The 16,764-nt window shown below is 40.1% G+C and overlaps 1 protein-coding gene across 5 annotated transcripts in view; it reads right to left on the reverse strand.

The window, feature by feature from the left end:
• Positions 1-16,764, reverse strand: part of ZNF608 (zinc finger protein 608) — a 112,019-nt gene that overhangs the window by 72,734 nt on the left and 22,521 nt on the right. The window contains exon 1 of one of the 5 annotated variants that reach the window (XM_063706735.1): positions 2,000-4,659. The exons of the other annotated variants lie outside the window; for them this stretch is intronic. Coding sequence (XP_063562805.1) covers positions 2,000-2,014 — 15 coding nt within the window. The 5' untranslated portion in view covers positions 2,015-4,659. Of the gene's footprint in view, positions 1-1,999; positions 4,660-16,764 lie in introns of those variants that run through there. 5 annotated transcript variants of the gene reach the window in all.

The raw sequence follows: 16,764 nt of genomic DNA on the forward strand, positions 1-16,764 counted from the left end.
CTACTGCTGAGCCACAGATACTTAATCTGTTTCAAAAGTGCCGCTGACATCTTTCACTGCTCAGAGAAATGTGTGTGCTTTAAATAGTGGCAGTAAATGATCAGTGTTTTCATATCTTGTTCATAAGAGTTCTCTGATTTCCTCTCATCCCATTTCCAAAGACACTTAAAGCACAAAAATAAGCCACAAAGAAAGGAGACCATCGTAAAGGTACTAAAAAAGCCTGTGTTCTTGGATTAATCCTTTGCACAAGGCCCTTTGCACAAAGCTGAATTCCTGAAAAGTTCCATGCAAATTCCATTTCTATCAATTAGATCTTGTTCCCAATCCCTTAAAAGTGAAAGCTTTTAAAAAGAAAGTTCAGTGGTAAATTCTGGATGTTGCTAAACACGGTTGTGCCTACATTAGCCAATAAATCAATTTCAAAACACATGAATAATGCATGTATCTTAGTTGATATTGGTCATTGATAAATACACTGTCCTTGTGTGACCCTTATTTCTCCTTGAAATTAGGTTGAAATCAGGGAAAGGTTAGAAGTCTCTCATCCTTATGCTTCTGGATGCAGACATGATTTTAAGAAGAAAGAAAGGCTTCAGAAGAAAGGAAAGAAAAGCCCATTTTGGAAACCACCGTATTCCGATTTCTCTCAGCTTAACATCAGTCATTTTTCTTACCTTCTTTTAGGGAATCTCACTTGCAACCACCTAACCTAAAAGGAGTATTTTCAACTAAAATTTTACACATTTGAATTACAAACTCAAAACATTCTGGTCATAACAAATTAAATGACAAGGAAGTGCCTGAGTCACACTGTATGGGAGCTATGTGGTGTATAAAGCTATGCGGTGAGCTGAGATCCATGTAAAGGGAAGGCCACAGAAGCACCCAAAGCATCGTGGGTCGGCCACAGAAGAAGACAATTTTGACTCCCTGTACAGGACACTATCTTGGTACCACTCACTTTCCTCCCTGCGAAATCTGAATATTGCTCACATATCTTCAACATATGTCCAAGAAGCTTCTTATGTATGTCTCCTGCCTCTTCTTTCCATACCTCCCAAATATTGATCCAAAACGCTGATCAATTTTAATAAATTAAGCAAAGTTTTGAAAATGTGATTTCATTCTGAATCACAGTTAAGCAACTGGGTAAAGCTCTCCATAGTTTATCACAGAGATGGAATGGTTAGAGAGAACATGACAAAGCTTCCCCATACACCATCTCTATACATGCATGTATATGGTATTTCCATCCATATGTAATACTTAGCTACATATCTATTGTCAAGGACTCTTTAAAAGAAACATTCATTTTTACTACAGCTCTAGAGAAAGGCAAGGGTGGGTTTTCTCATCTGATTGTGTAAACTGAAGAAACTTAGTCTTAAGAGATAAGTTACTTCTCAGGGTCAGAAGCAAAAACAAGAGGCCACAGCCTGTCCCAATGAGGTCTATCATGCCCCCTACCAAGTTCTAAACCATAAACCACTTTTAGAAGTTTCTTCTCACAGAGGCCTACACAAAAAAAAGCTGCTTGCTCACAGGTCCAGAATTCAGTTTCCCCACTTTGAGAACACAGCAGATTTTATTAATAAAAGTCAACAGATCACTCTCCAGAGAGAACCTCTCTTCTAACAGTTTCTTGTGTGTTCTTTCAGAAATTTTATCCATATAGAAACATACAGAGGAAGAAGGAATCACTTTTCATTTTATAGCCTTCTATGCTGCTTAAATTTTAACATGACCATATACTATTTTACGATTTTTTTAAACTAACTTTTTAATGAAAAGATGCTAAGGCATTCCCCTTTAGAGTAAAAGTAAAGCAGAGAGGAGAGGGTAGATGCTTGAAGACTATTATTTCAACTCCTCATGCAGAGGTCCTCAAATCCACAAGTGAGTCCAAGGTGGCATAAGGACCTAGTTTGTGTGACAGGAATCAGGTATTAACCCCAGGCCCTCCCCTTTAGATGGGTTGCCGTTTAAGCCGCCTCACTGTTGGGGAAGTCATTCCTTCATCCAACAAATTTTTGCCAGGTGCCACAATGTGCCAAAGGTGGGGAGATGAGCAGTGGCCGCAGAGCCAAGTGTGGTCAGAGCTGAAGATGGTCAGTTAAGCCCAGGGCATTGTGGGAGCACCAAGGGGGTGGGGCAGGGAGTGTGCTGAGCTGGGTGTTAAGGAAGTGGAGGACTTAGCCTGAAGGGATGGGAGGTGGAGTGGAGCTGGGCAGCTCTGGATGGTACACTCTGCGAAGGGGCTGGCAGCTTAGGGGGTCGGGGAGCAGGGAGAGCTGAGGTTGGAATATCAGAGAATTCACAAGAGCCCAGGCCAGGCTAAGAATCTGGGGAGTTATTATGAAGTTGGAAGTGGGCACTGAGGATTTTAAAGTAGGGGCACGGAAGGATTCGATTGTTAATGTGGTAAAAAGCACACTGGAAGCCATGGGAAAACAGATGAGACAGGGCAAGACTGGAGGAAGGAAGACAAGAAACCATTACCAATTAGCCAGGTGTAGGTGTGTGCCTATAATCCCAGCTACTCGGGAGGCTGAGGCAGGAGAATCACTTGAACCCAGGAGGCAGAGGTTGCAGTGAGCTGAGATCGCACCATTGCACTCCAGCCCGGGCAACAGAGCCAGACTCCATCACAAAACATAAAAAAAGAAGCCATTGCAGTACTCCAAGAAGACCTGGCACCCGTGGTGGGGTGGGGGGATAGGGAGGAGAGGTCAGACTCGGGAAGGTGGCAGAGGAGGACAAACTCAAGATGTGCCCCAGCGGTCTGTTTCAGCTGGTGACAGTGTCATGGCCTGGGATGGGGAGGATGGGTAGAGGATCGCCTGTTGGGCAACGTCTATCAGGCAAATGGACAGAATTAGATCATTCTAGATCATCTCTGTGACCCCTGCCAGAAAGAAAGTAATGAAGCCAGTGGAGTGGCTGAGATGGCTCAGGGAAAATGCAAAGAATGTAAAGAGAAGGTCCGAAACCCTGTAGACCCCAATAGTGATGGGGCATAAAGAATGAGAAGGAGCAGAGTGGCTGGAGACGGACTGGCAAACCTGGAAAGTGGGGTGACTAATCTAAGGAGCGGGGCTCTAAGAGTACCAAGGTCTGGGCAGTCTGGTGTCCAATGACACCAATGGAGAAGCCACGAGGAGACAGTGCCCACCCACCCTGTGGAGTTGGCCCAGGGTCCCTGCTTTCCCTCCAGCTACCAGAAGAACAAAGCGGCTGGCTTTTTAAAACCTGTAGATTCCTAATAATTCCCTTAATTTTACCCTAACAGCCACTGGCAGCCTCACAATGTTGCCCCTACACCAACCTGGAACCTTTTGTTTCAATTTAGGTGAAAAAATGACTCCACACCATGCTGCAAGTCACCTATTTTTCCATTAGATGACTCATGATCTTTGAGAAACCAGATCCCATCCCAAATGCTATGTCCCTTAATCTTTGTATGTCACTGACGGCCAAGATAATGAGCCCTTCATTTCAGGAAGCTAAATAACAAAAGTAATGGGGATCCTAAATAAGCTTTTTCAAACCTCTATCCCCACCCACCACCTGATTCGGGCCTTCCCAGCATGACGTCCAAGGCACATGCCCCTTAATCACCATTGGTCCCTGAACAGAGATAAACTCTCTCTCCTTCCCTTCTCTCTTACTACTCTTCTATCTTTATATTCACTAGTTCCCTAAGGTGGTTCCACCCTACAAATCCCATTTGAACATCTTCCCTTTCCAGTCTTAGAGCAATGAGCCTTTATGAGAAGGAATATCCAGGGCAAGTAACCCTGCTTAGGGATTTCTCAGTCCACAGTCTAGTTAAAAGGTCACCAAATGATGGCCCACGGTCCAAATCTAGCCCACTGTCTGTTTTCCTAAGGCCTGAAAGCTAAGAATGTTTTCTACAGATGAATTTTTGCAGTCAATGTAATGACAGCAAACATTAACTTTGAACACTTATTAAGTGGAATGTTATTCTCTCCCACAAAAAGAATTTCATTCTTCTCATCAGTAGATCTGTATTACCAAAAATTGTGCTCAATAATTGTCATTGGATTTTAAATTTTGTCAATTAAAAAATTCTGTGGAAATTTGTTTTCTCTCTTGTTATCCAAGTGCCTACATAATATCCGTGATGTTGCCTCTTGGCCTGCAAAGCCTAAAGTATTTACTATCAGCCATTTACAGAAAAAATTTGCCAATCCTTGCTCTACTGAATTCAAGAGCTCATTTAGGTTCACTCTTGGACGTTAATATCTGTTGGTGGAGAGGGGGAGGGGAAGTTAACAGTATGTTGGAACAGGGCAGGAAGGAAGTGAAAAAGGAAGTAGGGAGTGGACAGAAGTGTAGGAGATTTTAAAAGTAAACATCTAGATCCATTTATGAATGAAAAATAATAATAAATGTACCTACTACTACCTAACTCTCTTAAAAAAACCTAGGAGTCATAAACCAAAAGAGATATGAGGAGCCACATTCCAGTTCTAACTTAAGCAGTCATAACGTAAAACATTAAATATTTATTGAACATCTTTTTATTATACCAGCCATTGTGCTGGGTGCTAATGACAACCAAGACAGACAAGATCCCTCCCTTCACGGAGCTTACAAAGAAGTAAACTTTTAAAAAAAAAACATTGTCAATCTATGATACTTCTCTATTCCCAAAAGAAGAAACAACCATCCTATGTAATTGCAATGTGTTTTTGGTAACATTTTCAGTTTGAAAACCAGGATATTTTATCTTAATTACCCCATAAGTGAATGAATTACATGAAAAAATCAAGTTCTCAAACACATTCTGTTGAGGACTAGAAATGAAACAAGCCCTCCTAGAAACTTGGAGTTCTTTCATCCAGAAGTCTAGTCATGGATGCACAACTAAGACCATCAGTCCCAGAAGCTACTTCTCACAGAGGATGACAGGTCAATGTCACACATCACATGTCTTTTGAACTCACTAATGCTTTTGAACTGGGTAATATACTGTAATAAACAGGAGTGTGGTCTCTGTGCTTCAATCTCAGATCATTTACTTACTAGTATAATCTTGAAAATTTACTTAACCTTTCTAAGCCTCAATTTCCTCACCTATAAAGTGGAGATTATAGTATTACCTAATTGTATTTAATGTAATAGACATATCAAACAAGAGATCCTACATAAAGCCCGTAGTATCTCTATCATATAAGTGCTCAACAAATGTTAGTTATTATTGTCCTTGCCAATACCAATCTCAATAACACATGTTCATAGGGCTTGCTTAATTTGTCACATGGCTAAACCAACACATTAAAAACATACTGCTGTAGTCTCTGAAAACCAGATGACAGTTTTCAAATTAAATGAAACACTTCAAAATACCTGGGTATGAATTTATAATTGAATATTTAAGGTTCTTTAGAACCAACTACATAGTAAGATTTTATTCGGAGGGAACAGTGATTTTTCCTCTTCTAAAAGCTGACATCCTAGGAGAAATCCCAGCCTAAGAATGAGATCAGGATCTTCTGCTTCTAGTGTTAACATCCATAAGAATTAAGAATGCTTGCCTCAGCCATTTCATATGGGTACTTCAAGATTCAAATGAAACGGACTCCATAAAAATGCTTCCTCAGCTATTTTATAGGGGTACTTCAAGAATTAAATGAAACAAACTATGAAAATGGTCTCAAAAGAATGCCCAAATGTAAATAAAAATAAATGTTATTAACCATTTATTCTTGCACAGTTACCAAGTCACCTCATTTACTCTTTAACACACAAAAAAATGATGCCACAAAGAAATGAAGGATAGCAGGGGTGGTAAACAGGATCACGCTCTCTTGGCATCACGTTTCCAGAATATTTATTATTTATTTTTACAAATGTGTCTAATATCCAAGTACAAGCACCCCACGGGTGACAGAGCTTGCCATATCTGCAGCAAAATAATTATTTCTATTATGCACTCCCTTAACCATTAAAATAATTTCTAGCTAGTTGACAAACACCTGCAATATAGTTTTAGCATTATCTAGACTACATTTAAATGAAGTTGATTTGAATCATGATTTAAATCAGTCAAGAAAAACTATTATCTTCTAAAATTAAAAAATGCATGCTTATTTTTTGCCATAATGGTAATATACACACTTCATAAAGCTCATAGATATACGTACGTATACTGCTTTTAAACAGAAAATATTATTTTTAAGTGATGCAAAAAATCTTTTCAAATGTTATCATTATTTTTATTTTTAATATTACCAACCAGCCCTTACTTATGCATACATGTCTTACGTAATGAAAACCATACTCCATAACTTTTAATGCATTTTTCTCATATTTTATAGCTGCATTACTCTAATATAGGCCGGGCGCAGTGGCTCACGCCTGTAATCCCAGCACCTTGGGAGGCCGAGGCGGGCGGATCACGAGGTCAGGAGATGGAGACCATCCTGGCTAACACGGTGAAACCCCGTCTCTACTAAAAATACAAAAAATTAGCCGAGCGTGGTGGTGGGCACCTGTAGTCCCAGCTACTGGGGAGGCTGAGGCAGGAGAATGGCCTGAACCCGGGAGGCGGAGCTGGCAGTGAGCCGAGATCGCGCCACTGCACTCCAGCCTGGGCGACAGAGCGAGAATCCGTCTCAAAAAAAAAAAAAAAAAAAGACAGAAACTCTAATATAGTTGCTTTACGTATCAAAACTAAATGAAGCATCTATTTAAATCACTGAATGGCTATCCTCTAAGTTAATCATGGGTATTTTTCCATAGCGCATTAAAATCTAATAACCATAACCAAAACAACTTAAATTGTTTCATTTAATAAAAAAAAAAGAGGGGATTTCCTTCAACCACAAGTCATTTAAATAAGCAGCTTAGTTAAGCACCTTTGTTCGTCAATGTTAATATTTATCAATAAACATTTATTCCCTGACTATAGTGCTTATTTTAATTACAGCCCTAAAATATACTAGGAAAAAGTAGTGCTCATGTCAAAGCCACTCTTAGGAAGTTGGGAAATAAACTTGCCACCTAGATTTAAGGTCTAAAAGTACTGGATATAAAAGGAAGTACTCAGTTAAATCTTACATGACTTTTGTTTTGGTGGAGTGGGGTAGGGTAGGATAGGTGAAATTTTTTCAGGTAGCTTTAGTGTTAAGTGCATTCTCCTGCATTCTTGCATTCTAGAGCTCTAATAACTCTTTAAACTTTAATAAGTTATTAACAAAAGCCCCACTCCCAATCTTGGTCACAGAACATAATTTTATTCTGAGTAAAAGTTGTAAATTTTGGCCGGGCATGGTGGCTCACGCCTGTAATTCCAGCACTTTGGGAGGCCGAGGCAGGCGAATCACCTGAGGTCGGGAGTTGGAGACCAGCTTGACCAACCTGGAGAAACCCCGTCTCTACAAAAATACAAAAGTAGCCGGGCCGTGGTGGTGCATGCCTATAATCCCAGCTACTTAGGAGGCTGAGGCAGGAGAATCACTTGAACCTGGGAGGCGGAGGTTGCAGTGAGCCAAGATGGCGCCATTGCACTCCAGTCTGGGCGACAACAGCAAAACTCCGTCTCAAAATAAAGTAAATTTTGATTAAATATTTACCCTCTGACACATTTTAAAATTATATAAACTTCTCTTAAAAGAAATGTGATTTTTAAAATTCATTTTTGCTGGCCAGGAGCAATGGCTCATGCCTGTAACCCCAGCATTTTGGGAGGCCTAGGTGGGCGAATCACCTGAGGTCGGGAGTTCGAGACCCACCTGGCCAACATAGAGAAACCCTATCTCTACTAAAAATTAAAAAAAAAAAAAAAATTAGCCAGGCATGGTGGCAAGCACCTGTAATCCCAGCTACTGGGGAGGCTGAGGCAGGAGAATTGCTTGAACCCAAGAGGCAGAAATTGCAGTGAGCCAAGATTGCGCCATTGCACTCCAGCCTGGGCGACAGAGCGAGACTCCACCTTAAATAAATAAATAAATAAATAAATAAATAAATAAATAAATTCATTTTTTAAAAATCACAAACCATTCTGATTTAACCATTTCTTTGCAATCTAATATTTGATCTCAAAAATTAAGCAAAGATTAACTAATGTTAGCAAAAAGGCTTTTTTGAGGCTCTGAAACAATACAGTCCAAGGACATGCAAAATAAAGAGCAATAAAATGACCTTAGATATCATTTAGTCCTTTTTTGTTGTTGTTTTAGTTTTATAAATGAGGAAAGTTAACTCAAGACCACAGGAGTTTGTAGCCAATAAAGACCCAAAACTTAGCAGAAGTTCTCAAAGCCCACCACGTGCATGCGACATGCAACCTGGTTTCATCTCTGCAGTACACAGAGTTCTGGACAGATGGGGGACTCTGGGTGTGTCTGTGGCCAGCCAAGTGTCCCCATAGGGGCAGCGAAGGAGGAAAATGAATCCTATGGCTGGCACCTTTTCCTCTTATAAATACTTTTTGCTTTCTCTTGCCTGTCTATAAAGCAGAATCACACCTTGATGCATGGGCTCAACACATAACATGGCTGAACAATTAGTGCTCTCTCACTACTCCACCCTGTCACAATCTGAGCACAGGCCCACATTCTGCAAAATTCCTTGCTGGTGGCCTCTTCTCTTCTTCTTTCAAAGTGGCATGGCACCAGATGCCATGGCCCCATTCCATTCACCTTGGAGTAGGTAGCAAAAGCAAAACTGGGACCTGCCATCCCAATTTGTACATCTTCCCACTGAAAGCAGGTCATCTTTCTCTGCTTAGCACTCTTTAAATGCCTTGTTAGGGGAACAAAAAAATTCTCTTTCACATGCGTTAGAAAGTCTAATATTTTGTCAAACAGAAATGAAAAATAAACCTAATCTAAGTTGTCAAAGAATCATGAAATGCCTCTGGCACTTCCATCAAAGTATGCAGAATTGTACAAACTCTTTGAAGAAATGAAACTGCAGTTTATCAAGTGGGATTTATAAGCAACACTGATTTAGCTGGTAGATAACACTGCTGTCTAATCATTAGTAGTCAGACAACAGCCATGTGAACACATCAATTATGGGCCACTGCCAAAAGCCCTTGAGATCTTGGAGATTAACAGCCAATCCTCTGTTTTACAAGCTCACATCAAAAAGAATATTAATAAGAGGAGGGGCGATGTGAAAGCTTGTCAGAGTAATTCAGCCACTAAAACAAGGCATTTTTTTTTTCTCTCTTCTCTGTTGAATTGGCCCAAGGAAGAAGCTGGCATCAGCTACAAAGTGCAATGCTGCCAATTTCTTGGAAAATGTTTTTCACTAGCATATGGGAACTTGTAAGGGTCTGCAAAACTGCTATTTGGTGAATAAAGACAGGCAAGCCTTCTCCATGTCCCTTTTTAATGCTGGAATGAAACAAATGGAGTCATTATTAAATTATTTTTAAATTAACATGCACAATAGGAAATCCACTGGCTTTTTCTCTACCCTCAAAATCAGAAATTTTGTAAAATCTCATTACATATACGCCATTTTTAATACTTCTGCCATCCACCAATATGTAACTAAGAGAAACTACTAGTACTGACCTGCACATTAATGAGTTTCTTGAAATTAACATGGTTCTTTTCAATGTAGAACAAAAATCAAAATGTGTGCCAAGTGCTTACATTTTTTCTTTCCAACTATTTGAAGAAGACAGATATAAATCCCACTGATATTTCTGCAATTAGAATTAAACTAGCTCTGACAACCCATACATAGAAAGCACTTGCAAAATTGTATGTCATAGGCACAGCATTCGTTTCTGTGATGTCTGTATTTAACACACACACCAGTGAGGATTGCTATATTTTTGTAAATGATCAGATTAAACCAAACAGCTGGCAACTAACAGTTTAGTGGGGTTCCAGCAGGCTCCCTAATATATGAACATAAGCCACACTGCGAAATGTGTGGCCTGGGTTTCCCTGCCACTTACAGATTTGTTTGCATTCATATCTGTAGAACACTATATTTACAAAGTGTTTTCCTGTTACTTCATTTGTTGTTCACCACTTCAAAATCAGCATGGGGTGGTGGGAAAAACATTAGGAGAGGAAAAAGAAGCATGGGGTTCCCATTGCTTCTCAGTAGTTAAGCTATTTGCCCCCTAAGTCAGTTACTTAATTCAAGAGCTTGTTGACAAGCAATGGTTAAATAGAAGATTCTTTATGTGGGGATCAAAGATTCTTAATCTGGGGTTCAAAGATTTGTGGGGCCTCAGAAACCTTGTAATTACAGAAGCAAAGGTTTCTGTGTTTGTGTACTTTCTCTCTTCCTTTTCCTGGAGAGAGAGTCCATACATGCCCAGTAAAATCCTACCCTACCTAGGAGATGAGAACTGACCCAGTGGCAAATTCAAGGGCAAGAGCTGTGCTTTTTCTTCACTACGATGCATACTCAATAAACATTTGCTAGACTAAAAGCACAGGCATTCATTCTAAACCTCAGTTTCTTCACCTGTGAGCCAGAGCAATGACATACTCTCTTATGATCGTTGAAGGCTGTCAAAACAACAACAACAATAACAAAACAACCAACAGGAGTATGGCTTTGGAAGTACTTAAACATAATTTAAGGTGCTACTGAATTCAACAAACGTTCCTTGGGCAGCTAGATGCCAGGCACTGTATAGAGATTACAAATTATTGATTGTATTTTTTATTTTAGAAAAGAAATAGCCTTCTCAGTAAGTAATTTATCTGAGCGAATGTATTTGGGGGCAAGCGGGGTGTCTCAAAAAGGAAACTCTTCCAAGGCTTTGTTGATACTGTATTAGAAGCTCACCCCAAAAGATGTTAGATTTCTTATTAATAGGTGTCATCATCTTCTTTTATAATGTATCTGACTATGAGGTTTCTCTATCACCTTTCTGATTATGAAGTTTCTTTTTTCTACCACTTTTCTGGCAAAAATTGTGAATGGTAAGAAAAATAAAACTTAGTAGAGGCTCTACAAAAACCACAACCATGCTATAGCTATCTAACACAGCAACACCGGAATTCATTTAGGTGAAACAGACTTTCATGGTAAACATGTATAGCTTCAATCTGTTAAATGTATACCGAAAAGTATACTTTTTGGAAAAATAAATTTTAATAACATGTTGTGTTTAACAGGCAACTTCCAGGTAAAAATAAATCCAACCACTGTTCTTTTCAACAACAATTATGGCTATGAATGACCTATGATTAAAGTGTCAGAATGGGCCGCGCTTCATGTTCTTATACAAACTTCAACAGAGATAAAGGGGCCAAATTCATGCCTCAGCTCGTAATATCTAATTACACTCCCAACTCCTGGGCTGGCTTTTTTTTCCTTTTTCTTTATCTTCTCCCCGACCCCCACCCCGCAAATTAAATCATTAACTTGGTTTAAACAACTTTCCCAAGGTCACACCTAAGCTATATGTTATAATAAACACTTCTCTCTTACTTTTGAATAATGACTTAAAGAAAAAAGTAGCATTTCATTTTAGCCCTGAAAGTCATGTGGATAACAAAGAAATCATCAGACAAAAATCTGCCTAATGCAGATTTTTGCAAACAGGATGCCATGACAGTTTGTTATTCTGAGAGCATGACCCTTCTGAATAAATCTTTATTCTTTAAAACTCAATAGGCATGCTCTACCAAACTGGGGAAACCAGGTGCAATATAACTGATTATACAGATGACAATACTGTTAAAGAATTAAAAATGTCACACAAATGCAAGGTAGATAATTCCCATCAATGTTTTTGCCAACGATCTCTACATGGAAGAAAAGACAAAAGATGTGGACCCCATGGAGACAGTTTTAAGGCTCTTTTTTCCTCTGTAACCCTACTAAAAGAGAATCCAATTCAACAAATATTGACTGAGCATTTCCTGTAAGAGGGCTCAGTGCTAGGCGCCAGGGAGATAAAAACAAATAAGACGGCATCCATGCCCTCAGGGGTTCCAGGCTGGCAGGGGAAACATGCGCTCACACACCACAGAACAAAACAGCAAAAGTATAGATAAACGACATGTGTTTCCAGAGCAATAAATAGAAATGGGGGAAATTACAACTGTTTTGGAACAGTAAAGATAGTCAGACAACATAACCAAGAAGCAACTAAGGCTCAGAGCCAGTAGCTGTTGCCCAAGGGTCATAAAAGAACTCAGAGCCAGGCTGGGCACAGTGGCTCACGCCTGTAATCTCAACACTTTGGGAGGCTGAGGCAGGTGGATCGTCTGAGGTCAGGGGTTCAAGACCAGCCTGGCCAACATGGTGAAACCCCATCTCTACTTTAAAAATACAAAAATTACCCAGGCGAGGTGGCGGGCGCCTGTAATCCCAGCTACTCGGAAGGCTGTAGCAGGAGAATTGCTTGAACCAAGGAAGTGGAGGTTACAGTGAGCCGAGATCGTACCACTGCACTCCAGCCTGGGCAACAGAATGAGACTCTGTCTCAAAAAAAAAAAAAAAAAAAAAAGAGAACTCAAAGCCAAATCATCAAGTGGGACCAGTCCCCCAATTCCCAGTTCTAGAGCTTCTCTCCCTGGATCATGACCCAGGTAGAAATCAAAAGTAAAAGGTCTGCAGGAGGGAACAATCTACCTAAAGGCCACATGTGGCCAACATCAGCAGGACTTATTGGCTACCTCCACACTGAGAGCACAAGAGCAACATGGCAATTTTCTGAAGCCCAGCTGACCAGAAGAGATGACCTGCATAGATCAGACCTATAGCAGTAATACTTACAACTTCATGCTTTATACACTCCCAAAACATTTCCCCCTGCCTCCATGGCAATTATCTACATTCTACTAAGCCAAAATGGCTAACTAAGCAAAGCTATGGCTCATCTTTACTACTTAAGCAATTCATTTGTGCAGGGATGTTTCTGCCCTAGGATTCTGGGAAACACCAGTAAGTGTATTTACTGGCTGTAAATATTCCTAGGGCTGGAGCTGCAAATCATTAGTCCTTTTGCCTCCCATTTGACCAAGTACACTAATTAACCACCTGTAAAACACCTTAATGAAGTCATATTTAAAGCAATACTGTGATGATTTTTCTATAAATAAGAACCCTTAAAACACACACACACACACACACGCAAGAAATTCTAATAACCATTCCTAACATCTCCCTCTTGAGAAAGGGCAGGGAGGTGGGGGTTGCGTGTTGGAGAAGGTATCTTCAAATAAGCTATCTGAAGCTTTTGCTAAATGCACACAAAGGAGCCAACCTTTAGAGCTGGAGAATCAGAACAGGGGTTAGGAGGCCTGACACTGAGTATTTGTGGAAATGAAAACAATTAAGCACTCTTCGGGTAATTCAGATGCACAGCTATGATTAAGAAATAATATTTATATTAAGAGTTCAATAATTCTGTATACTGGACCAAAAATTATTTAAGTAGAAATACGACCCCCAAAACCAAGAAGGTATGTATCATAACTTCCAGTTAAGGACCATAAAAATAGTTCAACTAGCATAAAAGCAGTAGGAGACTTTAAAAAAAAATTTTTTTTTTTTTTTTGAGACAAGGTCTTTCTGTGTTTCCCAGGCTGGAGTGCAGTGGCACGATCTTGGCTCACTGCAGCCTCCGCCTCCCCAGTTCAAGCAATTCTCGGTTCTCAGCCTCTCAAATAGGTGGGATTACAGGCACGCGACACCACTCCCAGCTACAAGGTTTCTCCATATTGGCCAGGCTGGTTTTGCATTCCTGGCCTCAGGTGATTCACCCGCCTCTGCCTCCCAAAGTACTGGGATTATAGGCGTGAGCCGCGCCCTGCCTTATAGTCAGATTTATAATTCATTGCCTTTTATGGCTAAGGGGTTTTGTATTGGTTTAGGGAGACATTTCTTACTCCAAGGTTAATAAATAAAAATTTTTGGCTGGGCACAGTGGCTCACCCCTGTAATCCCAGCACTTTGGGAGGCCAAGGTGGGTGGATCACCTGAGGCCAGGAGTTCAGGACCAGCCCAGCCAACATGGTGAAACCCCATCTCTACTAGAAGTACAAAAATTAACCGGTCATGGTGGTGGGCACCTGTAATTCCAGCCACTCGAGAGGCTGAGGCAGGAGAATCACTTGAACCCAGGAGGCAGAGGTTGCAATGACCAGAGATCGCGCCACTGTACTCCAGCCTGGGTGATGGAGTGAGACGCTGACTCAATCAATCAATGAATCTGACTATACAGTTTAAGATATTTGCACGGGGTAGGGGGAGGAACAGCATAAACAGAATCAAACGACAAATGAAGAGATGGGAAAAAATATTTGCAAAGCACATTAAAAAACTGCAAAACACATGAAAAAATTATATATTTAATTATTATACACTGAAATACTTTAAAATCAATAAGAAATGGCCAACAACTCACTAGATAATCAAAGGTTATAAATTATCAATATTTAGGAAAATAAATACAATGGCTTGTACACATGAAAAATGCAAATTAAAATAATAGATTACTATCAGATTAGCACAGATTAAAGCCAGAAAATTATAACTCACAGTATTAAATTAGAAATTACAGGCAATTCATGTTCCACCATTGCTGGGAATGCAAACGGATGCAATCAAGTTGGGGGGCAATTAAATTTTGAAACACACATGTGCAAAGATGTTCAAAGGAACATTTTAAAGGTGCAGATCAGTTTCTTTAATATGCTGTGATTTGTATAAGGGGACAAAAATATAAATACATATTCTTGAACATACGGGGACTATTTCGAGGACATACAAAACTGTTCAAAATAATTGGCTCTAGGGAACAGTCTGGGGGGCATAAGGGGGAAGTAAAACCTACTTTTCATTATATAACATTTTAGTGTAGTTTGAACTTTTACCAATTTCTGACCTCTTTTTTTAATTTAAAAAAAAATAGTCAAAAAGTAATAAATGCAACTAATTTCTCAGGGCTCTGGACCAGTCTCCTAAGTAGGAGACATGTTCAAACCCAGGGAGTATGCAAAGAGTGCAAAAAAAAAAAAAAAAGACTGGCATTTCTATTTATACTATTACCTCATCATTTCCAATTTTTTGTTATTTGTAACTTTAGTAAACATCAACTATATTAATTCAACAGCACGTGTGTGTGTGTGTGTGTTTGTGTGTGTGTGTGTACACAACCAGAGACACCTGGAAAACATTCTCTGGGGAAAGTAATACTCTTTCAATTAATGTCTTCAGAGAAAGGTACCATTTTGTCCACTCTCTGAAAAAGGACTCACTATTTACGATCTTGCATGTGAAATCAGTTAATATAATTCACACGGGGTAACATCATCTCCCTCAACCACTGAGAAATGAGAATGAAATCAAAAGCCAGAGGTTAAGCTTAGGATCAGTTCCCACACACTGAGATACATTTAGAACTTAAGTCACAGCCTGTCCCTCCTCTGCGCAAAGCCCCCCAGTCTCTCCCACCTTTCTGAGTCTTACTTGGTTCTGGAAGGCTCTCTGGAGCCTGGCCTCAAGCTCCATCTTAGATTTCATCTTCTGGAACTCTCCTCTCTCCCTCATCCAGCTTCAGTCACTCTGGTGTCTCCTCAAACACACCAAATACACTCTCCCTCTCCCCGACCCCCGGGGGGATTGTACACAGGTCCTGAGTCTAAAAAGTTCCCTCCACAAGGGGGCCAAATGGCTCCTAACTGTACTCAGGTCCCTACTCAAACATAAACAAATAAAATTCTTCTTTTCCACCGTCTCTTTCTACCACCTTCTCCTGCTTGATTCTCCCTTATAGCACGTAACGCCAACCAAAATATATTTATTTGTCTGGAATAAATTTGAATATAAGCTTCATGATAGCAGAGACTTGGTTTCTTCACTACTGTACCTCCAGGACCCAGACTGTGCTAGGCATATAATAGACATTCAAAAAAATGTTTGCTGAGGAAATATTTTTACTAGGTATTTTTGCTGGGTAAACCAAGTAAGGAATGAATAAAGGAATGAACAAATGAAAGAACAGATTGAGACCTGCTTTTATACCTCCCCCATTCTAATTATTTTTGCTGTCAGAACACAAAATGGCCAAAGCTTCTAAACTGTAGGAGGAGGCAAGGAAATGAATATTTAACTGCTGTCTATGACATGTGTATTTTTTTTAATCCCTTAACACAGCAACAATACCCTGCACAGTGATAAAATGAAAACGCTCTAGTTTTTTTCTAGAAAAAACTGTACCACCCCTAAATCTGTACATATTCTCTGACTTTCTCCTGTTATAATGGAGGACTGTCCTAGCTCCAGAGACCCATGGATGCACCCTATTTCAGGACACTGTCTCCTCTCTCTCTCTAGTATGGACAGCTCTTCTCCACCCCTCTCTCATCATTCCCATCAGCATACAAACAGGCTATGAGAGTTCTCCACTTTAAAAAAATGACAGATATTCCCTGATCTCTTTGCCCTTTATAGAAAAGGGTGCTATATTCATAGTGTCCTGTTTTTTCTCACCTCCCACAAAAAATCCAAGCACTCTAATCAAACTTTTTATTTCCCCATCACTACCCTTTACCCCAGAAACGATTTGTGCTAATGTCACCAAAAATCAATTCTGAGTCTCATTTTAACCTGACTTCTTGGCAGCAGTTGACACAGCTGATCACACCTTCCTTGCTAGAATTTCTTCCATTGCTTTCCAGAAACACCAGACTGGCTGGGTTTTCTTCCCCCTCAATGGACACGGCGCTGGCTCCTACTGCTCCATAGCCCACCTCTGGGCCCTAGTCTTTTCCATTGGAACTAACTCTAGAGGTGACC

The sequence above is a fragment of the Gorilla gorilla genome, chromosome 4 (genome assembly GCF_029281585.2).
Source record: "Gorilla gorilla gorilla isolate KB3781 chromosome 4, NHGRI_mGorGor1-v2.1_pri, whole genome shotgun sequence".
Taxonomy (NCBI): Eukaryota; Metazoa; Chordata; class Mammalia; order Primates; family Hominidae; genus Gorilla; species Gorilla gorilla.